General features: G+C 39.0%; 1 protein-coding gene across 1 annotated transcript in view; it reads right to left on the bottom strand.

Moving 5' to 3' along the window:
* LOC119719707 (mucin-5AC-like) overlaps nt 1–23,139 on the bottom strand; it is a 127,634-nt gene that overhangs the window by 82,804 nt on the left and 21,691 nt on the right. The window contains exons 10-20 of the mRNA XM_038189204.1: nt 11,733–12,131; nt 11,163–11,573; nt 10,479–10,699; nt 9,184–9,346; nt 8,294–8,460; nt 7,452–7,559; nt 6,691–6,748; nt 4,344–4,387; nt 3,449–3,553; nt 2,808–2,847; nt 696–803 (exon numbers count right to left, since the gene is read on the bottom strand). Of these exons, the coding sequence (XP_038045132.1) occupies nt 696–803; nt 2,808–2,847; nt 3,449–3,553; nt 4,344–4,387; nt 6,691–6,748; nt 7,452–7,559; nt 8,294–8,460; nt 9,184–9,346; nt 10,479–10,699; nt 11,163–11,573; nt 11,733–12,131 (1,824 nt within the window). The remainder of the gene's footprint in view (nt 1–695; nt 804–2,807; nt 2,848–3,448; nt 3,554–4,343; nt 4,388–6,690; nt 6,749–7,451; nt 7,560–8,293; nt 8,461–9,183; nt 9,347–10,478; nt 10,700–11,162; nt 11,574–11,732; nt 12,132–23,139) is intronic.

Raw genomic sequence — 23,139 nt, 5'->3', positions numbered from 1 at the left:
ATAAGCTTGAGTAATCATCATGACATCATATCTTTGGTTTTTAATATTTCGTGAAAACCTTGTGGAGACGTATTCATCTATAGAAATTGCCCTTTGGAGATGTACAATCTTTTGTTCCCTAAAAACACGTCTCCAGAGGGTACGGTGTATCAGATCACACGCACACCGTCGCACACAGTTTGATTTAAGCAAACTGACTGGATATTTTCAATCTTAAGCAAGACATTTCTCAAAGGCAAATTCTTTGAGCATAATCCTTTGAGCATTTACAAGGCCTACATGGAAATACGAATGTTTACATAATCAAAAGAAAATATGGTTATTTGAATAAGCTTGAGTAATCATCATGACATCATATCTTTGGTTTTAATATTTCGTGAAAACCTTGTGGAGACGTATTCATCTATAGAAATTGCCCTTTGGAGATGTACAATCTTTTGTTCCCTAAAAACACGTCTCCAGAGGGTACGGTGTATCAGATCACACGCACACCGTCGCACACAGACGGACAAGGTAGAAACAGTATCCCCCTTCGGCTTCACCATAAAAAAATCTTTACAATAGTCAAATAAACAATATAACTATCCAAAGGGAATACAATTCTTATAAGCAAAACCACTCAGTTTTGACACAAATGTAATGCTTAAGAAAATTGTATTATTCTGTTGGTGTGAAATGGAAGTTTTTTGCCTTACTTGTGATGCCCGGAGTGGTGGCAGGAGGAGTTGTTTGTTGGGTTGTAGATGCTTTTGTCGTTGATAGCAAAGTCGTTGATAGCAAAGTCGTTGGGACTGGTGTTGTAACTATTCAGTATGTGCAAAGAAAGAAAATTAACAAAATAGCCATTAATAGTCCGGTTCACAATGTAATTGAAACGTTTGGGGATCAGCAAAACTGTACATTTTTTGGGATGCTTAGGATCTACTGAATCAAAAATTCAGTAGTTCAGTAAAGAGGTCATCCTTAAGTTATTTTCATATATCATTATCTAATATAGCTTTTTTGACAGTCAAAACCTTGTATTCCCTTTCGACCGAAACAATAGTTACAGCCCTGAGCCAGTGCATTTTGGGAATCAAATATGGTTGCCATCAACATGAAACCAATTTTAAATTTCACCACTGCCGCACAATTTTGTTTCTATTACTTTTTTGGCAGATCTTTGAAGAAACAAAATGAAATGATTCAACACTTTTAAAGCTATGACTAGAAACGTAAGAGCTCTTAAAAATCAAAATTTACATAAACAGGAGAGGACTACAGATCTTGCCCTTTTTGAGAACTTTTGTCGTTCAGAATTTCATGGCTTTTTGTTGAAAAATTACATTCAAGGGGCAATATTTAATTTTATCAGAATCAGATTTATTTATGGAAATTACACAAAAATGAGTTATGAAGTAACGACAGTTTCTTTTTTTGTGAATTGTGATTATGTGTGATACAGGTTGGTGGTGTTCCTCTCTCCACTAATTACCAGAGCAACCTAATGCCACATAAAGTATAAATTTCAATTTTATGGAGCGTTTACGATTCTAGTCATGGCTTTAAAAGTTTTCAATCAAATCAGTTTTTTTCCACATGCAATAAAAACAGCAATGGCATGAAAAAAACACAAACACAATATAGTCTCACATGAATATTTGTTAGACATGGCCGATAATTTTTCCAGGCCGGCTTTTTCTGCGACACACTGTATTGCAATAATTTCTAGGTCAGGCCATGTTTCATTGTAAATTGACTGGTTTGTGAATACCGATGACAGATTGGCTGAACCACTCAATGTCAGGTAGGATTAGGTCACCACCTATTCACAAAATTGATTTCCTGTTGTTAAAAATGTTATGTACTGACTCATGCAAATGCTTTTTTTTTTTTTTAGATATTTCCCATTGGAGCTCGGGGGTGGTATAAAGTGCTATTATGAGGGATTAGCCTGTTTGTAAACTGACGTTCTTGTACTTGAGATCAATCTTAATGAAGATAGCCTTGCAATGCAGCTGTGAGGAAGACTTTTCCATCCAAACCAGGACCAACTCCAATGGTGACTCCACATCAACAGTCTGATCTTTTCCTGCTATACCTGTTTACACTTTCACACGTAGTCTAATTCAGATTCAACCAGTTGTCCGAATGACTATACCTGGTTTTAATAGCGGTTTTTCAAAATGTCACCAGTTTCTTTTAATGCTGCGACAGTTGATACCCAGAACACCAAGGTTTGAAATAGGTTAGTGCTGGGACGTTGACCCAATTTGCAAACCATTGTGTCCAATGGGGGGGGGGGGGGATGGGGAGGGGGGTGTCTGCATGGTGAATTCTCTTGCGTAAAGTTTCATGAAATCAGCTGCTGGGCATTGTGGGTAGGCTATTGTGTGAACCGTCAGAGAAATATGCAGTCGTAGTGGCACTACGTGTAAGGTTAGACCGATACGTTTCATTTGCAGTTACAGAGATGGGGGAATCACCATACAGCAAAATCCTAATTTGTGTCTAGTCGCACACATTTGAAAGGGGGGGGGGGGTGCTGTACACCACGTGACTCTAGGGGACTAGGGGATATGCACTCCTTCCCCCAGAAGTTTGGGGAAAGCAATAATGGAGATTTATATTGTTAACATTTCAGTGACCCAATCCATAAAATAAAGGCCCCCTCCACAGAATAAGACCCTCCCCCCACTCTCTTGCCCCCTGCAATTTGTACCCTAGTTATACCACTGTACATAACTGACAATTTACACAGGCTTCCATCAAATATAAATCTGTAGGATGTGAATAAGGAAAACCACTGATGTTTACAGTGTACTTACTGTGACAATAAGGACAGCAAATATTTGGATCGTCTATTGGCTGTTAGGAAAAAAGTCATAGAGAGTGTATCTATCAAATGAAGTCTTAGTCATAACAAATTTCTCGCAAAATGAAAAAGTTATTTCATACAAATTGTAAGTGTTTGTTGAGAAATAGGTTAATTAAGGTTATTGGTGGAATGATGTTCTTACATGCCTAAAGATATATCAAACAGTTGCTAGAACTCTGAGCAAACTAGCAAAAAAGCTAAATGTCTGTGAGATAAGGACAGATCACAGTGCTTTCCTGATGTGCAGTTCCTTATATATATTAAAGAAGTTTCGTAGAGATAGAACTTTAAAAAAATAACTTGAAGCTTATGTCTTAATTATGACATTATGCTTATGACATTTCATGGTTCATCTTTTTGATGTGATTTTTGTCTTTGCCAAGGTTCAAGTTGAAAATAATATATAAATCCAAAAAATTCATAATAAATCAATTAATTTCAATCATCTTGACATGATTTTATTTTTTACATACAGATTTCATGAAGAATAAATTGTTGAAGAAGAAACTGTATATCTTTACGTTTGGTGATGATGTAGGCCCTAATCATTATAGACAATAAACAACAAAATAAAGTATTAAGTACACTTACATTTTGACATGGAGCTGGGGAGCATGATGTAGTATTACACATCACCGTTTTTGACTCTTCACATACACAGACTGTGCACTTATCAGGATGCCATACCTCACCAATCTTAAGTATTCAGAATATTATCAAAGCAATGTGTAAAAATCAAAGAAAAGCAGCTTTATTATTCATTCATATATACCTCATAGTTTACCCATTTCTATTGGTTAAGAGACCATTACATGGGTGGTTTTAAAATGCTAACAAAACACAGGCAAGAAGGCCAGTAACAAACGAGGCCCCTTAACCAGGACAATAAATTTCTGCTCTCTAAAATGTATTCTTAAGAGTTTGTAGGCTTTGAAGTTTGATAAAAATGGGAATAAAGTAAATTATTTTACATCGTTTTAACATTAAACTGTCTTGAACAATATGTGCTTGCTCGCACATAATACAGTAACCCTGTGCATAATTCTGCACATACATACACTTCATGCGAGGCAGTTACAACAACTGGCCAGTCTAGTTGCTGGCAAAGTAACACTGGTCGTTACATCTAGATTCATGTTAAACCTTTATTCCAAAACAACACAAGTAGATGTCTTGCCGATCTTTCCTTGCCATGTACATAATGTCAGTACAAGTAGACACAACATGTAGGTACAAACATGAACATGAGATACTTTTCTATGATTACCTTTCAACATATGTTTCCTTATTCTGTGGTTTAATTAACTTATTCACAAAATGGCTATATACTGGACCAGCTTAGGTCATTAGGTTATCACTTTTAACCAAAAATTAATGTAAATAACTGCATGATGGAGCAGTACTAAATATCTGAAAATTTGATAGTGCGTAAATTTGTTGCAGTAAATTACTACTACAGACCACATTTAAAGTAGCCAAAACATACCTCTCTGTAGACCATAGGAGGATCATGTACATACCGACAACCATCTGCAACAAAATAACAAGACCTAATTGTTATTTTTCCCATTATCATAACACGAACAACACTTAGGCCGTGTTCCCATTGGACTTTTTTCCGTGGCCACGTGGAAAACCGAATCACCATGATTCACCTGGAGGAATGTCACATATTGCGAGAGTAGTGCACAATAACTCTTGACCTAATAACTCTTGACCGGATAATTTGCACATGCTAAAATAGTCAGCTACTTGACCAAAGTGACTCATGCACGACGCAATGCTAATAGTGTGGGATATTATGGGGAAAATGACTTATTTATCTGTACCGGTGAATTCGAGACATTGAATAGCATTTACGTCCTCTGCTCGTCTCTGCTTTTCTAAAAATCCTCCGTCCGACTTCACCATCATTTTCACTGACATGTAATCCACTCAAACTTCTCACAAAATTGATCACATCTGCTATGATTTTGAGGAGCGAACAGACAAAAAAAGGTCTCTATTTTATTGGTCGGGTTTTGTCCGTGTGTATTACAGGCACCGTTCCCATATGAGAGAATGGAAGTCCACTTTTTAGTTATTGGACTCATCAACTACAGTGTCGTTTATTGAGGGCAGCTGCTATATAGGTTTTGATTTTTTTCCCAGGAGATATTTTGTGCAGAACGACAATGGAGACGAACAAATAGGCAACATGAAAATAAAGATGGTGATCATCGCGACACACCGTGAATTCACAAAGCCGCATGTTGATTGGCATAACATCAAATTGATAACTGCATAGGAAATTCGCATTTTCTACCCCAAGATGCCGTTTCAAATTGCAAAATTAGGGTCATCCCAATTAAAAGAAGAATACCTAAGGTTGTAGGAGTAATTTTAGAATGATAAAAACATGTTAAGGACTTATACAAAAAAAACAAAAGAGAAACCCACTTCACAATGGCCTGTTGTACCATACAAAATAATGAAACTTTCTCATTTTCATTCAAATTTGCTTTCGTTGTTGAAAGTGGAGTGATGTAATACAGGAAGTGATATTTGTTTGCAAAGCATTTGACAGCAGGGTCCCGGTAGTTCGACACCGTATCAGTGTCCCTGATAACTTACCATGGCTGCGTGCAAATCTCCCGCGACCATTTTGGCCTGGCAGATAGGGATGTAATAAGTTTATTGTCTGTCCCCATACTGAATTCAATAATTATTAACAGTGTTCTCTTTCAATGGCCCTAGATTCAGTATAGCTCTTTACAGGGTGAATCAAAATAAAGGTAATCCAAAAGTAATTGGTTAACATATTAAAGTTACGAAATTGAGCGCTGTCAGAGTGGATCCATTTTGAAGGGTAATTCATTAGCTTTTCATTGATATCTTATTTGCATCTCTTCAGTCACGGATGACAGACCACCATTGATTTCAAAACAGAGGCCAATAAACCCCTGTTTTGAAGTATACTTAATAAGTGGTGAGTTATTTAAAGCTATCGGATGAATGTGCTGTCGCTGTGGATGGTACGTTAAAAGAGGGTATGTTGGAGATACTGGTGCTTAAATTGGTATATCATATTTTCCATGAATAATTAATCACTCTAAAGATTTTGTTTTTCATCACAAACTAGCAATCCAATCAAGGCATTGCCAAAGTCATGCCAAGTTGGGCAACGCCCAAGCTATGTTTTGAGTCCCTTTTTTGCAATAAGGTAGATGTTAGTCTAATTTATAAAAATAATCTTTGAAATGATTGATTTAATCATGAAACATGCATGGGCGTTGCCAGGATTTTTTTCTAGAGAGGGGGCAAAGCTCATTATTTTCCCCAAATCCCTATACTTTTCCAGCATATTCTCAATTTATCATTTTTCGAGGGTGGGCAGGGGGACATTTGCCCACCCCACTTATTTAATTAACAGCAATATGACTTTGCACTTCTTTTTCTTGTCTTTTTCCCCTCCTCTCCTTTTTCTTTTTGCTTTTTTTTTGGGGGGGGGGCCCTTCCCCCTCCTCACAACACCCATGGAAAAATGATATTCCATTCATACTTGAACGCTTTCAAGATGTCTTTTTAACTGCTCGCATTTAACACGTAATCCACTGCGAATGCACACTTTTTGGACAGCTCAATTCACAACTGACAGCTTAACTCACTACTTATTCAGCTAACTTGGAAACAGGGATTTAATGACCTTTGTTTTTAAATCAATGGTGCTCTGTCATCTGTGAATGAAGACATGCAAATAAAAAGCTACGAATTAAGATGAAGCCACTTTGACAGTATTCAAGGATACCTTTTTTTGATACACCCTGCATATAGATTAGAAAAAGTGAACAAACCTATTGGAATGCAGTGGCAACAAACCAAATCATTGGGTAACTCATTCACCAGTCGATACTAAAAGTAGGGGGGAAAAAGGAACAGAAACTCATTAACACATGAACTAATAATTTCTGCTGAGAAAAGAAACCAACAGATCAACATTAGCTGTATCAATGAGAGATTTAACTCAATTACTGTTATAATTCATTGCATAATGTAAAGTTAAAATAGGAATGTTTTTAAATGTACATCACACCTTTGGGGGGGATATTAAAACTCCTACCTTCTCCAAGATAACGTTTTTCCAGTTTATCTTACACTGACCAATTCCACGGTACATATTCTTAACCCTTTAACTGTTGGGTGGAATCTACTCCTTTTTTGTCACTAACAGGCATGATATTTTCTTTGCTAAGCCTATAGTTGTAGCTATAGAAGTACTTTTTGTAGTTGTTATCACGTGTATAGCCAACTACAATAACAATTTAGAAAACTCTGCTGCGAGAAGGTAACAGCTCTTTTAGGGTTTTTAATGTCGAGTCCCAAGTTCCAAGGATGCCACTAACATAGGGGTGGTTCATACACTCGACTAATGTGCATAAATCTTTAGCAAGCTAGATATCCACATGCAAGTTGCACTAATTAATTATGTGTGTTTCTTGCACAAGGTCATGATTTTGTACAGATCTGGAAAGGAAACATCTGTCCTTGTTAATGATTTGATACAATTAAAAAAAATTTTTTTTAATCGGTATCCACTTAGTTGAGAGCAACTTACGCCTTCAGGACAAGTTTCACCACAATATTCCCCGCAGCTTGTTTCACAGAGGGTTTGGTTCACCCATTTGCACATCGTACAATTGCCTTCGTACCACACTTTGTCAACCTGTACAGAAGAAAACAACTTTGTGTTGGAAGTTTCAAAATGCAACTAAATTCTGTGGGGGGGGGGGGGGCCTAAAATTCAACCATTCATTATTTAAAATCTTACATATGCAAGCGTTTCCTTTTCCACACCATTTACTACTGTAAGTTCATGTAAAGAATTTTCTTTAAATCTATTATGACCTGATTATTTCAATATTATATTGGAAAAGTAAAAGGAAATGAAGTATATGATTTGTAACCTGTGCAGAAGAAAACAACTTTGTGTTGGAAGTTTCAAAATGCAACTAAATTCTGTGGGGGGGGGCCTAAAATTCAACCATTCATTATTTAAAATCTTACATATGCAAGCCTTTCCTTTTCCACACCATTTACTGCTGTAAGTTCATGTAAAGAATTTTCTTTAAATCTATTATGACCTGATTATTTCAATATTATATTGGAAAAGTAAAAGGAAATGAAGTATATGATTTGTATTATAAGAGTAGAAATTTTGTCCCATTTTAAAACAAATTAAAACTCGATTGAATATGCTTCTTTGCCTTTCCCATTAATGAGCAAGATTTGAACCTGTAATGTCTAGAACACCATATCAGCACTCAACTGAGCTTACCTACCATCTAGCTGTCAATGTCTTTATAAACGGGGCACTGTAACATTAATGCCCTGACACAAACAATAACAACAGATATTTTTTAAATTGATAATAATTAGTACAGATCTGATTCAAATTACTTTGTGATCCTCGAATTCACATGGGCAATCGACAACACACTCTGTGCCATTCCAGTACTGGCCTTCAGGACAACTGCAGCCAGGAGTGCACTCGGATGGGCAGGGTACCAGTTGTTGGTCGCAGGTACGGTGGCAGGCACATTCTTGATACTCCATTGGCCCACAATCTTCGATTTAAGGCAAGCAAACAAATCAGTCAATTTTCCATCCAACAACAAATACTTTTTGATGAGGGGAGAGGTCTTTATTCTGCTAAGATGAAGTTGCAGAAAGAGCAATGGGTGTTTGTGGCAATTCTTCAGAAATTGAACCTAACTTAATTTTTTGGGATTTTTTTACGTTATGTAAAACAAATGATTATTGTTCACTAAACTATTGCTAGTAATTAAAGGTGCAAATTTGTTAAGAAGTTTCATAAGTTGGTCTTTCCATGCATAAATTAGCCTAATTTCAATTGCAAAATGTCACACAAGTGACCAATCAAATGTCAGTAGAATCACCAAAATATACCCTTAAATTAAAAAAAAAACCACCAAATATGGAAATAAATATATTACACGGTAGGTATTAATGATTTATGCAAATTAGGCCCCTTAAATGGGTGGCACCTGGGGGGGGGGGTGGCTTAAGTTATTATCCTATCTTTGTCAGGCGTTGGACAAATATCTTAGGGCGAGCCAGCTCTTCCTGAACACTAACACATCGCCTAATAGCTAAATCAACTTAATACAAAAGATTTTCAATCTGGACGCTGGGACAGAACACTACACAGAAGCAGAGCTGGGATCATCAAAGCGCTTTTGGACCATCTTGTGATCACTCACAGTCTCCATCAGTCCCATGCACTAGTGAACTCATTGCCAGTTAATCTGTGTATATTTATTGCCCACCTGGAATGCACTTGCAGCACTCCCCTGGTTTTTCCTCGATGAGCTGGCCGTCAGGACACTCCAGATTGCAGGTCTGAATCAGATTCTCTGGGTCATCTATGTCTACAACTCTTTGGTCACATATGGCTGAGTGGCAGTCATCTATAATGACAGTTTCCCCATACTGCCATGAAGAAAATAACAATGAGAAAAGGTCAATTCTTCTTTCATAAAAGAACTTCAGGCAAACTCCATCAGCGCGGCTGGTATAAGGCTAGTACGTGATTGGCCGCAACAAATCTAACAACTTGATGATTATGTTCTTGCACTGTTAATCATATATGCAAGCAGCGCAATACATATATATGTAGTGCATTTTGGCCGTGAGATCCAGTCGCACACCACTATGCAAATGAAGACTCATTCATTCTGTTACATGGGGAGTTCTTCTCAATACGTCGGGGACATGTTTGCAGATCTGGCGACGTTTGAACGGCCAAATCCCTCAGCTTGGTCAATTGTGTACAGAAATATGATCATTGTGATATTGATTTGTTTGAGTCGTGTATATGCCCTATAATGAAATTTGTACACAACACAAAGTACAAACCTTTGAAGTAATAAGAATGACCTTCTGTAGCGGCCTAGAATGCATGCTGCAATCTGAACCAATCAGAGTACTTCCATAGACTTTGCTAGCGATTCAAAATACTCCCATATGTAGTGTACAAAATATAAAACGTTTTCGCCTAGTCGGTTAATGAATATCAATAGTCAGCATCATTTGGTCTGGGAACCAGGCAGTGATATTTTGCGTGCCGACTTGGTGAATAACCGACTTGGCACCAAGTCAACCTACAGGCAAGCTCTTATACATGTACATAGAGATATGCCACAATAAAAAGCCTGAAACACGACCAAAAAAACCCTGAAACTACCTTTACCCCCTTTCAACAATGTGTTTTCTGGATGTTTCAGACCAAATCCAGCACTTTTAATTTGCCACATTTAAAAAAAAAAAAAGGTGCCCGTGTCACACGCAAACATTCATGTTCTCACCAGCTTAAAAAATAAATAAAACTTTGATCCCTGAATGTAATTTTTGGGCAAATGGCTGTTCATAATTTGCAATTGATGATGCAAACCCTAATCAGCAAAGACTAAAAAAATAGGGTGCTATTTCCTTATCACAGGATTTGTTCAGCATTCCTTAAAGTGTGTGATCACTTAATTCCCCTGTGATCTCCATACAGAAACATGAACTGTTTTGGAGAGTTTAGGAGAGGATCAAGTATTTAACTGTATGCTTATTGTACCTCATAGAATGTTCCATTGAAGTAACAAGGACACCTTTCTCTGTCTATGCAGGTGTTGTTATACACCACTTGACCCTCAGGACAAATGCAGCCAGGAATACATGTGGTGCGATTACACTCAATGATGAGAGGTGGGCGTCCCCCGGGGTACTGGGCCATGGCCAGACAATCCACGTGACAGCTGCAGTCTTTATAGACAAGACCTATGGGGCACTGGTGGGCTACAACAGGAAACACAGACAGACAATATATTGAGGCATCTGTAAAAAGCATACAAGCACCTAGCATACAGGCATCTGTAATAAGCATAAAACGCAGCTGGGCAGGTGTAGAGTGAATTTTGGACCATAAAATACTGATTCACTGGTAGTACACTGCGCATGCATACATGAGGAATGTGAAAGTTTAACCAATGAAACGTAAGGCACCGGATTTCATGGGAGTCCAAATCTCATGTGACACTGGAAAAGTGTTTAAGACCAGCTAGCCATGTCTTTATCATCCGTTTAAGACCCGGCCACATGACAGGCTCTCGACCAATAGGAATGCGTAAACTGTCTTAGGTTTTTATGAATACAGTTAAAACACAAATTTAGGCAAATAAAACACTAATATAATTGCAGATGTCCTAAGCTTTTGTGTTAACATCTACAAGTTTTAAGAGGAAGAAGCGACTGTTCTTACATTCGGTTGTACTTGGAGCTGTAGTAGTAAGAGGAGTATTAGTTGGTGCCACTGTGGTGCTTGGCAATGGAGTTGTCAACTCGCATCCATATGGTACATCCTGGCAACACTCCAATCGGATGACATAATCAAAACATCTACTTGGAAACAAGTCGGCATGATCAGCATGAAAGCATCGGAGTCCATCAACTCGACTACAGTTCACCTGCTGGCCTGTACTGGAACTGGGTATATCCTTGTTGGACTTCATGGCACACCTGATGTCAGATGGTGTTTCACAGATATCATACAACTGTCTCAGGTCATCAATTAGTTCAAATTCATAGTTGAAGTCAACAACTTTTTTGCCATCAACTTCATCATCCAGCCAGTCTGTCCAAGTACACACCCTTTCGTACCTAGGTACACATGCTGAAGGAAAAATACAAATAAAGAATCAGGAAAAATACATATGAAGAATCTGGACAACTTTATGATATACGTAGCACTTAATTCATCCAAAGAACAAATGAAAATGTATGTTTTTTTATATCTATTTGTGTGATTTGAAATTTGTAGCCTCTCAATTACCTGTTGTATGAGGAACAGTTGTGACTTCAGTTGTTGTACGTCTTGTTGTTGTTAATTCAGGCGTCGTATTGATGACAGTAGTTGTTCTGCGCGTTGTTGTTGGTTGTGTGGTGGAAATCACTGTTGTCACTTCAGTTGTTGCTTTTGTTGTTGGCAGTGTGGTGGTTGACGCCTCTGTTGTTGACAACCTTGTTGTAGATGCCTCTGTTGTCAATAATTCAGTAGTTGATGCCTCTGTTGTTGATGCTTTTGTAGTCAAAGCCTCTGTTGTCGATGCCTCTGTTGTCAATGCCTCTGTTGTTGATGCCTTGGTGGTTGATGCCTTTGTAGTTGAAGCTTCCACTGTTGTTAGTATTGTTGTTGGTGCTTTTGTAGTTGTCTTCAGTGTTGTTATCGGAACTGTTGAAGGAAGAAGTGCCTTTATTCAGTATTTAATTAAAAAAATTTATTGTCAGCTATGGATGATTTGTATTCACTAATCCATTCTCTGAATACAAAACTACTACAGGGAAGGAGGATGTAACCAAAGATCGTATGTAAGGGAAGATGAAGTCCTCAAAGAAAAGTGAAACAGGAAGTACTTGCTCAGAGGCCATGATGGGGAAGGGCGCCCTACTAGTGGTAGGTACATGTAGGTAAAAAAAACCCAGATTTGCTCAATGTGCACTCAACGTGATTTAACTTAAATGCAAAGCCACTAAAGCCGTTAAAATTTTCTTTGATAAAATCATGCAGATATATACCACTTTAAAGCAGTTTATTCACTGAATAGCCCCACCAACGCATGTGATCATGGGGAAATGCCTAGAAGTGCCTTAAACTTTTTAGGACAGTTTACAGTATTATGCTAATGAGCTTACTGTAACAGAACATACAGGATTCAGAGATAGGGGCAGTATTATGAACAATTTTCCCCAAATATTTCCACTTTTCATCATGTGTATTATTGTTTATGACTTATTCTCAGGACTTTTTTGAATTAAAATGACGTATTTTTTCATTAGTAGTTAAATTAATTGAGTAAATTATTAATGACTTTATTTATATTTTTGAAAGATTTTTGTTTAAAGTGTTCAGCGGTTGTCATGTCCAAATGTACGGAAGCGTATATGACCATCCGAGCTACTGCGTTACTGAGATAAAATAACTTGGAACCATAGAGTTCCATCATAAAATATCTTTACAACTCGGAATGCAGCGATAGCCCATCATGAAAATGCTGAATTCCATGAAAGCCTAACATGAAAACGTGGAAATCCATGGTAGGTTATCGTGGAAATCCATGGTAGGTTATCGTGGAAATCCATGGTAGGTTATCGTGGAAACGTGGCATTCCGTGATAGGCTATCATGAATAAGTAGAATTCCGTCACATGCAATCGTGGAAACGCGGAATAATGTGATAGGGTATCTCAACAACATGGAATTCCGTGATGTTTTGATCGTGGCAAAGCAAAATGCCATGATATTGTTAGCCTATCAGAAAATTCCACATTTCCACGATAGTTCATCACGGAATTACATGCTTTCACGATAGCCTATCACCGAATTCTATGTTGCTATGATAGGCTATAACGATATTCCATGTTTCCGTGATAAGCTAGCACAGTATTCCACATTTCCACGATAGCCTATCACGGAATTCCACATTGCTGTGATAGGCTATCACAGTATTCCACGTTTCCACGATAGCCTTTCAGGGAATTCCATGTTTCCACGATATTTTATCTTAGTAACGCAGTAACGCGGATGGTCATATACGCTTCCGTACGCTTCCGTACAATTGAGATACATGTAAAGCACTTTTAAAATGAAATAAATTATTATTATACCGTCAAAAAATTGAAGGGGATCACATAAGCATTCTATTCATGTTATCAGCAATGAGTTCTACTTAGAAAATGGTTTTATTAAGGGAATAAATGTGTGCTCCAGAGGTTTTTATCACTCTGTTTAAGACCACTTAGAGTCTGGGTGCTGATAATTACCCGAGCCGGAGGCGAGGGTAATTATCAGCACCCAGACTCTAAGTGGTCTTAAACAGAGTGATAAATACCGACGGAGCACATATTTATTCCCATTCATAAATACCTTTTCGGTAAAAAAAAAATCAAATAATTTGTTCAAAACATCCCGATTTTGTTCAACAAATTCACTTTATGCTTTTGGAAACATCCCTCTTGCAAAATAATGGAGTGTTCAGCTGGCGAGTAAGATGTAAACAACCCTTTTATGGAGATTGAATCGCGCGTATCATGTTCTGCACGATGTCGCGCAGAACGCACCTGGCGCATTGCGTTTTGAATTTAGAACTATAAAATTCTGACTCCCTGGTAGTGTTGCGCATGCAGGATTGAGGATTGTGAACGTTCAACCAATGAAACGATAAGAGGCACTGGATTTTTAGGAGTCCACATTTTATTGTGACACTGGAAAAGTGTTTAAGACCAGCTAGCCATGTCTTTATCATCCGTTTAAGACCGGCCACGTGACGGGCTCTCGACCAATAAGAATGCTTAAACTGTCTTAGGTATTTATGAATCATAATTAATAATAAAAAAGGCACATTTTTTTTTTTTCAAGGCAAAAAAATTGAAGCTGGTTTTCATATTTGAACAACTTCAGGAAAGTTATGGACTTTTGAAGCAATCACCGCTAGAGTCCTTATTGGTTACATTGCCCTGTCCCCACCCCAAAAATAACTTACTTGTATTCCCTGATATTGATCAGCATTCCTAAATCTCAACATGTTACTATTTTCACTGACAGGTCTACTTTTATCCTCCTTTTATTGAATTATTCATTCATCTATTCCTCAGGCATGCAACTGGGAATTTAAAAAAAACGAGGAAATTTTAAACCACACAAGACTTTGTACAGTGTTTTTCAATTTGTATTGGCATTCATGAGAAGTAAAAATTGAGGAAATCAGCAGATCCGAGAAAAAAATTGCATGCCAGATTCCTTTATTGTTTAATTCATTTCTCGGTCTTTTGTCTTTTAAACTTTTTCTTTTCTTCATCAAAGAAAATCCTTGGTGCACCAACTCGCGTACACCATGGTCATACATACATGTACATCAAGGGGTGAACACATCTGCAATGTTTGATGCTTGCAAAGACAAACACTTAGTCGGAGGCTTCCATTTTCTTTATGGGGAGGAAAACCAGATTTGTAATGGCTGAATGGAAGCTGTCGCCAGATCCGGCAAGATGTATGCCCCTTGGGTTACATTTTTGCTAGAAACTGTGATTATGTCCATAAAAGACAGAGTCATGAAAAGGTTTATTACCTTTGTTACAACTGATAATGTAGTAACCAACGGATAACGGATCACCAACCGATAATGTATCACAAATTGACCGATATTGTATCACTAACCGATAATGTAGCAAAATTGACTGATAGTGTAGTAAAATTTGTATCCGATGTAACTACAAAATAACTGTATTCGATAATGTATCACCTCGGAACGGATACTGTTATCAACCGATAAAGTATCAAAAATCAACCAATTAAGTATCAGTATGGGGAAAAGGTGTACACAAATGTTTGTTTTATGTCCTATATATCCCGCCCCACTTTTTGACCGGGGAGGGGGTCTGGGCTATTGGATCACCCCCCCCCCCCCATTATTTCGTATTTAGAGAAAAAAGGCAGATTTTGAGGTATTGTTCAAAATTCCAACCACCGAAATGTATTAAATAGTATGAGGGAGAAAAAGTACACAAAGTTTGAAATCCGCTGATACATCTGTATCATGAACAGTGCCCCCAGCGTCATGTCGTCTCCAGCCCCCCCCCCCCCCCCCCCCCCCCCCCCGCCTCTTTTTGAATTTCATGGCCGGGATTTTTTTTTTTTTGGCTATCCCCCATCCCCCAGTCTCCTGAAAAATTCTGAAAATGTACACAGGTTTTTTTTTCTCCGGACATTTGGCCTCCGTAAAATAAAAAACTGGAGGGTACCATATTTCAATAGGCGGCGCTGTTCAAATTCAACGATTATTAACACTGGATTACAGAATGGTGTACAAATACCCCCTATCTAAGCTGCCTCCATCCGTATTTTGAACAGGCGGACATTATACCGGTATGTTTTTTGGGGGGAGGGTGTCACAGCGGGGGGTGTTGGCCTCAAGAGTGCGGCAGGCTCGTGACGTTTGGACTGCAAACTGTATGGGTTCAACAAACTGAAGTCAGTGGGTGGACAAATAACAAATGACGTCACAAGCTAACGGTGCCCCCCCCCCCCCCCTCTTAAAACAAAAGCCGGTGCATTTGTACGGTTCAGTTATATAGTGTACATGATTGTAGGATTATATCACCTTTTCCCCATACTGATACTTAATCGGTTGATTTTTGATACATTATCGGTTGATACAGTATCCGTTCCGGGGTGATACATTATCAAATACAGTTATTTTGTAGTTACATTATCCGTCGACACAGGATACATTATTGGATACAAAGTTTACTACATTATCGGTTAGTGATACAATATCGGTCAATTTGTGATACATTATCGGTTGGTGATACGTTATCCATTGGTTACTACATTATCAGTTGTAACAACCTTGTTCTGAAAGCCTTTTCTCGATAAACATGTGTCAAGACAATTAATGCACAGTTTCTTTCTCTCAAAAATGTTTGTCCCTTCATTGTTACCATCATACCATTAAATCCTTAGAGTATCATTTTTCATGATGAATATTGGACAGGGAAAAGGCCAAATAGAAATTGAGACACGGGTATTCTTCTCTCTATATCTCGCTGTGATGGAATCTAGTGTTTTATTGAAGAGCACAAAAGCAAAGCACACTTTACTTGCTCAATGACAATGCGTTGCTGTTGCTGCCAAAAATTGGTACTTAATTTGTTCTATACCATTAAATTCTCAAAAACATAGATCTATAATTACAAAAATAGATGCAACAAAACACGTGGGCCGTTCATATGACCCTTTGTGCAGGTACCGGTACGTAATATTCACAATGTACACGTGCATTCTGTGAAGGTCTCACTGTGTGATTGCCAGTACAGGCAGAATTACACGTTTACTATTGTGACTATAGCTCTTGAATTACAGCCCTGAGTGCAGTTGCAGTGCAATAGTGTGACAATGTGGAACACTAGTCGCCGAATAATGAATATTCAACTATGTGAAAATCGATGGTCATGACAACCAATGCCTTTTGGCATTGGTGACTAGCCGTATGTGCCAAAATCATCATGTAAGTAAGGTCAAAGCCCAAACCCGGGTCTCAATCTATAAGATTCTTGTACATGCATATGATACAAAAATGAGGCCATACAAATTAGTTCATTCGGATGAGCCATTAACTAGATAGGTTAACTGGCTGGTACATGTTGGTGATTTTCTCAGTGCACAGAACCTTTCAGAAAACTATAAGAAAGACAATTGCAGATTTCCCCCCCCCCCCATACATAGTAGTATGGAGGGAATCTATGATAGAATATTTACCTGAAGAGCCACTACATTTTAATATTCCCCTTATTGGCAGTTTCCACTCGCTAAGAGTTTTCACATTAGCACCCTCATAAGGCTACCCACATTTACTAAGACTACCCATTTACTCTTTTCTTGTGCTCTACAGGACTCATTATCAAACTAGTTGGGAGGGGACGTGCTGTACAGGTAAGTATTCAACGGTAGACTCCCACTATGCCGTACTACTGGAAGGGGGAGTCTCCTTCACTCAACTTACTACATTTGCATAAATGAGGACCACCTTGAGGTGGTGGGAAGTGAAATATGTATTGTAAGTTGTAGTTTGATTAGTAAGGAAGTATATAGATACTATAACCTCCCTGAATAATCAAACCAGTAACATTCATTCAGAATTTATAGTGAAATGAGTAGTTAAAGATCTCAGCAATGAATTGCACTCACGTACTATACGTAAGTCAATCCTGTAAGATCGTCCTTCTTTGGTTTTTTTTGGCAGATGTTATGGCTGCCAACAGGACCGTGCATCCAAGTCTACCCTCAAACTACAATTCATCCTTCAGGCAGCAGGTTGAAAATGTGTTGGGAGATTTCCAACTCGCTGCTTTGGTGATATTTCCTAAGGATACACTCTTGGCCCTTCAAGGACCAAATACTACAGAATACTACATGTGTTGTGCACACTTGTATGGAAAGAAATGCATACTACAGGTTACTACTCAGTAGTATTTTGTAGCTATGAGGTTAGGGCTAAAAGCCCAAGATGTTGCTCCAACAACATGATTGGCAGTTTCGCACTTCTGGCCAAATGGATACTGTTGACTAGGTTTGGGCGATCCAATCTTTCTGGAGCGGGTTCTGGCTTTCAAAAAAACAAACAACAACCCCGTTCCGAGTCGGAACCGGTTCCGAGTCACACTCAAAACTGAAAACTGAAGACTCTCCCCATACCTGCACCCAAATGAAGGTTGAGGAGATCATTGAGATGCTGGTCTTCTGTTTGGACACCACATACTTTGCGTATGACGGCACGTACTACCAGCAAACACATGCGACTGCAATGGGTTCCCCAGTATCCCCACTGGTCGCCAAGCTGTGCATAGAGGATTTCAAACGTTGAGCGTTAAATTGTCTACTGCTCCTACCCCTCCAAACCGGTGGTACAGTTATGTGGACGATACCTTTGTGAAGTTACAGGAGTTACCAATCCAAGGTTTCACCCAACACATCAATAGCACCGATCCCAACATCAGGTTTGCTGTGGAACCAGAGACAGATTCCAAACTTCCATTCCTAGACACCTGTGTACACACCAAAAGCGACGGATCTAGTAAGTAACTATCTACAGGAAGCCGACTCACACCGATCAATATTTGAACTTTGGGTCCAATCACCATTTGGCACACAAGAGGTCCGTGGTTCGCACTCTTTGCCACCGAATCGACCAAGTCATCACAGAAGAGGAGGACTGCGAGACTGAACTTCACCACGTCAAAAACACTCTCACTGCCAACGGGTACCAACCAAGGGCATTCAAGATCCCTAAAAAGAAGCCAACAACTGGAGCTGCCTCTGAGACGATCACCAATGCAAAGCAACAACCTATGGCCATTCTCCCATACATCCGAGGTCTGTCTGAACAGCTGGAGTGTGTGCTTCGTGAACACGGTGTCACAGTAGCACATAAACTGTTGAACACTCTTCGCTCCCAGTTTATCAGCCTGAAAGACAAAATCTCAAGAAATGTGGCCTCGTATACCAGACGTCGTGTGATGGTTGTGAAGACACTTTATCGGGGAAACAGCTCACACTCTGCAGACCCAATACAGAGAACACACCAGTAGGTCAGCCCCCCTGACAGAAGTTGGTGAACATATCTCCACCCCAGGACATAGCATCTCCATCGACAATGTTAAGATCATCGCCAGGGCGGACGACCTCTGGAAACGCAAAATTCGCGAAGCTCCCGTGGAGCTGATTCTGGATTTTGTGCACAGAAAATAGGTAATTTAATGTAGAACCGATTCTTTTGGAGCCGGAACTGAGGATAACTGGTATCCAGTTCTTGAAATTATTGTATTCACGGTTCCCATTCCCATATTGGAACTGGTTAGAACCAGGGAACCATCGGAAACCTCGCAAGCCTACTGTTGACCTGATTGTTCTCACATTCCACTGTGTTAATGTTTTGAGATGCTGGTTGATAAGGGGGGTGAAGCAGGGTTCGACCTTAACTTTTTTGTTCACTAGACAGCCGGGGCTACTGAAACAGACTCTGAACTAGCCTGTGGGCATGTTCACTAGCCCGCATGTTTTTTCTTTTATATTGTCTCATAAACAACAATGTGCATGCACACAAAACGTGTTTATGCTTGAAAGTTGACCCCTAGTGGCACGCTTCAGGGCCCCTGGAAATGAAAAATATGTGTAAAAGTCAGAGTGTTTAAACTTAGTTTGTTATAATGATTTCTTAAAAAATCACGCTCAGAGTTTTATGGAAACCGAAAAATCGCATGACATCAAAGAGAAATATCCTGCCAAAAATTGACCTGTCACTTCTGAAAACTTCCATGTGGACTTGTAGAACTCGATCATTCATTAATTTCAGCATAAAAATTTTATGGTATAATTTTGTGGCAGGCAATTTTTGAAGGACTTAAAGGATTAATTTTCATTTAAAAACAAATAAACAAATACCGTTGATAAGAACTGCATTAAAAAGTGATCCAAACGAAATCTAGAATCAATCAGATGTTATGATTTTCGTTCTCACGCAAGCACGCCATGTGAAAACAGACGTGATCGAATAAGAAGACCTAGGTACGAAATTAAGTTGAAAGTAAAATTCGGTTTTACCCTACCCATTTACAACTGATTTCTCATCTATTCTGAGGCAATTTTGTCAGTGTTTCTAATGAACAGATCTTTTATAATTTAACCCATTAAAACAGTTGATAAAATATACACAAATTTATAGGTTTGCTTTCTGAATTTCATTTCTTCCTGTCCTTTCGTCTTTGCCGTATCCCAATATTTTTTGACTCGCCAGCTGGGCTACTTAAGGAATAGTTTGACTAGCCCACTGCTGTTTTGACTAGCATTTGGCTAGCGGGCTTCCGCTTATTTCGAACCATGGTGAAGTAATAAATAAGTGTTTTGTCTCACCCCTTGAGATCTTTTTTTTTTTTTGGTTAACATATCACTTCAGAATCCACACTGGACACCATAATAAGCTGTTTGGATTGACGACAGCAATTTTTTTTCTGGGATGAACATATCAGTGGTTGAAAGGAATTTTTTGTCAGGAAGCCTAAATTAGGGATCACCCGCGTACAATTTGGTTCCCAATGGAAGTGTCCATCTTTTATTGTAAGTGCATACAGTTGCTACAGCTAGCAAGAATACCACTTGATTGATGTATTTAATAGGGAAGCCTGCCCCAGGAGATCATAAAGGGCTTTTGAAAGATTAGACAGCACATGAGTAAGGTCCCAAGAAGGCAGAAACATCCCACATAAAAGATTGCAATGACCATTATTTGCCATACTGATTGCGACAATGGCTGACCTATATCTTAATAGTAAGCAACTGTTACCTTAGATTCAAAAGGATATAAACTAGGATATTTCCTGGTTTGTCAATGTCTGTTACATATGTATAGGTGGGATTGAGATAATGCTGTTTAAATTATTTAGTGGTGTCATCTGCTATGGTAGACCTGTAGAGGATGCATGACTTTGTGCTGCACTTTTATTGGCAGTTGCTACAGTGAGCACGACCACCTGTCTGCCCTAAGAGTTCATGGGGGCTTTCAAGAGATAATACAGACCATGAGTAAGGTCCCAGGAAGCTCAAAGTTTATGCAAAGGAGGTCTTCTTATACAAAAAAATTGGCTGCACTATTTGACAACGATGAGTCATCTGGAAAGCTTTTATGGCTGTCCTGTAAGTGTTTTATTACCTTAGATTCAAAAAAGGTAAACAAGGAAATCCCCAATTTCTGTATTGGTGGAATTGAGAGAATGCTATTGAAGAAGAACTTGCTAAGTTCGCAACGTCAGGCCACATTAATTTTTAGAATGCTATTGACTGCAATTTTAACAGCCTTTCCTTAAAGGCCCGCTGTTGTCAAAGATCTCTTGACAAGATCCAACAAGCTAGGTGGAGATCTTTCAGAGCTGGATGATTGAATCCTGATACTGGGTAAAACAAAAGATATACATAGTCTTCGAGGCAAAACTACCAGTTGATGCAAAAGAAATTTGACAAGCCTTGTAAACAACGGCTGGCATGGCCGTGATGCAGCAATGAGAAGAATGCTCCTTTGATTAGAACTCGCCTGAGAAGGGACATGGGAGGGAATTAAGCATAACCTGGCATGAGATCCCATCAGATTGACAGTGCATCGATGTGCCATGCTTGAGAATAGAGTATTCGAAAGCAGAACAATGGTAGTTGGTTGTTCATTGCCAACGCGAACAGATCTATATGCAGTTAGTCTATCAGAGTGAATAATGCCTCCACTACGTTGGGTCGAAGTGTCAATTCTGTTGGAATAATGGTCCTTTGAGATAAATCATCGGCAATGGCATTCTTCTCGCATGGAAAATGTGTTGCTTTGAGGGTGAGTCTGTTCTGGATTCACCATTGGAAAAGTCTCTAAGATAAGAGGCAATGTTAGACTGACTGAGTGCCTGATCCTTGGAGATTATGTATGACACAACTGTGGTGATCAGTATACTGACCGACTTGAAACTGCCAGACGAAAATGCTGGAGGTCATTGAAACCTACTAAATCTCGAGGATATGAGATGAACAGGGCTAGGGGTCCCATCTGCCTGATACTTGGCGTGGTGGTAATGTGGCTCCCCAATCAAGCTGGGAAGTATTCGACAGTATCACTACTGCATGGAGGTGGGGATATCATTTGTGACATCCCTGGAGTATTGGGGGGGAGGGCAGGTGACTTAAATTACCACTAGGCTGAGATCGATGGTGGACTTGGTTTGGTCGTCAACGAAGTCTACGAGTGGTATTTAGAAAGGTCTGAAAAGATTGGCAAGCAGGGATCGTTTGGTGCTTTTGTGCTCTCTTGTGGCGGTTTGGATAGGCTTATACGCATGTTGATTGTCAGTGGCTTCTATGCATTTGAAAATAGCCTGTAAATGAGTCATTGCCCGCCAACGAGAGGTCATCAAAGCGCTTACCAGCCCTTCAGTTGGTAGAAAATAACATCTAAGACCCTTGCCGGGATGATGTAGCAAGTGTTGAATCTCTTGTGATTTGCTTGAGGAAAATATGCAGACTGTTGTATGCAATGATGCATTCTGTGTCCTGCACCCGATTGGACGCGATGTGTAACAACCCGAGTTATGACATGTGACTTTGCAACTTTGCAACGCATGCTAATCCACTCACGAAACTTGTGATGTGTTAAACTGGTTGGAAGTTGCTTGACAACAGCAAACACGTCAAAGTTACGATGTGTTTAGTGGTCATTGCAAAATAAGAGTCCTCTTCTTAGCCAGTTTTATGCATACACATTTACGAGACTATAATACCATGACAATGTGTGTAAAGTTGTAAATGGAAATGCATTGAAGTAATTACGAATTAGCCTGGAATATTGCAGTTGAAATGACAAAGTAGCTAGGAAGTCCACCGCAAGCTTGTTTTCCTTTAAAACTGCCACACCTTGGCCATTTTGTTTTACGTTTAAAAACCTTTTTTGAGAGATCTCAACTCTTTGAGAAGCAGACGACTATTAACTTTACACTGAATAAATATAACAGTCACCGTGCTGTGATATAAATACACCTACGACGCACTCCACTTATGACGCATTTTGTGAAATGAATTGCAGGCCGCGTCGCAACTGCACTGCGCATTAGGGATGCGTCGCAGTGCTGCAATGCATCGTAAGTTACGATGAGTTTTGTGAA

Source organism: Patiria miniata, unplaced genomic scaffold (genome assembly GCF_015706575.1).
Source record: "Patiria miniata isolate m_02_andy unplaced genomic scaffold, ASM1570657v1 HiC_scaffold_8, whole genome shotgun sequence".
Lineage (NCBI taxonomy): Eukaryota > Metazoa > Echinodermata > Asteroidea > Valvatida > Asterinidae > Patiria > Patiria miniata.
This window is presented reverse-complemented; position numbering and strand designations above follow the sequence as displayed.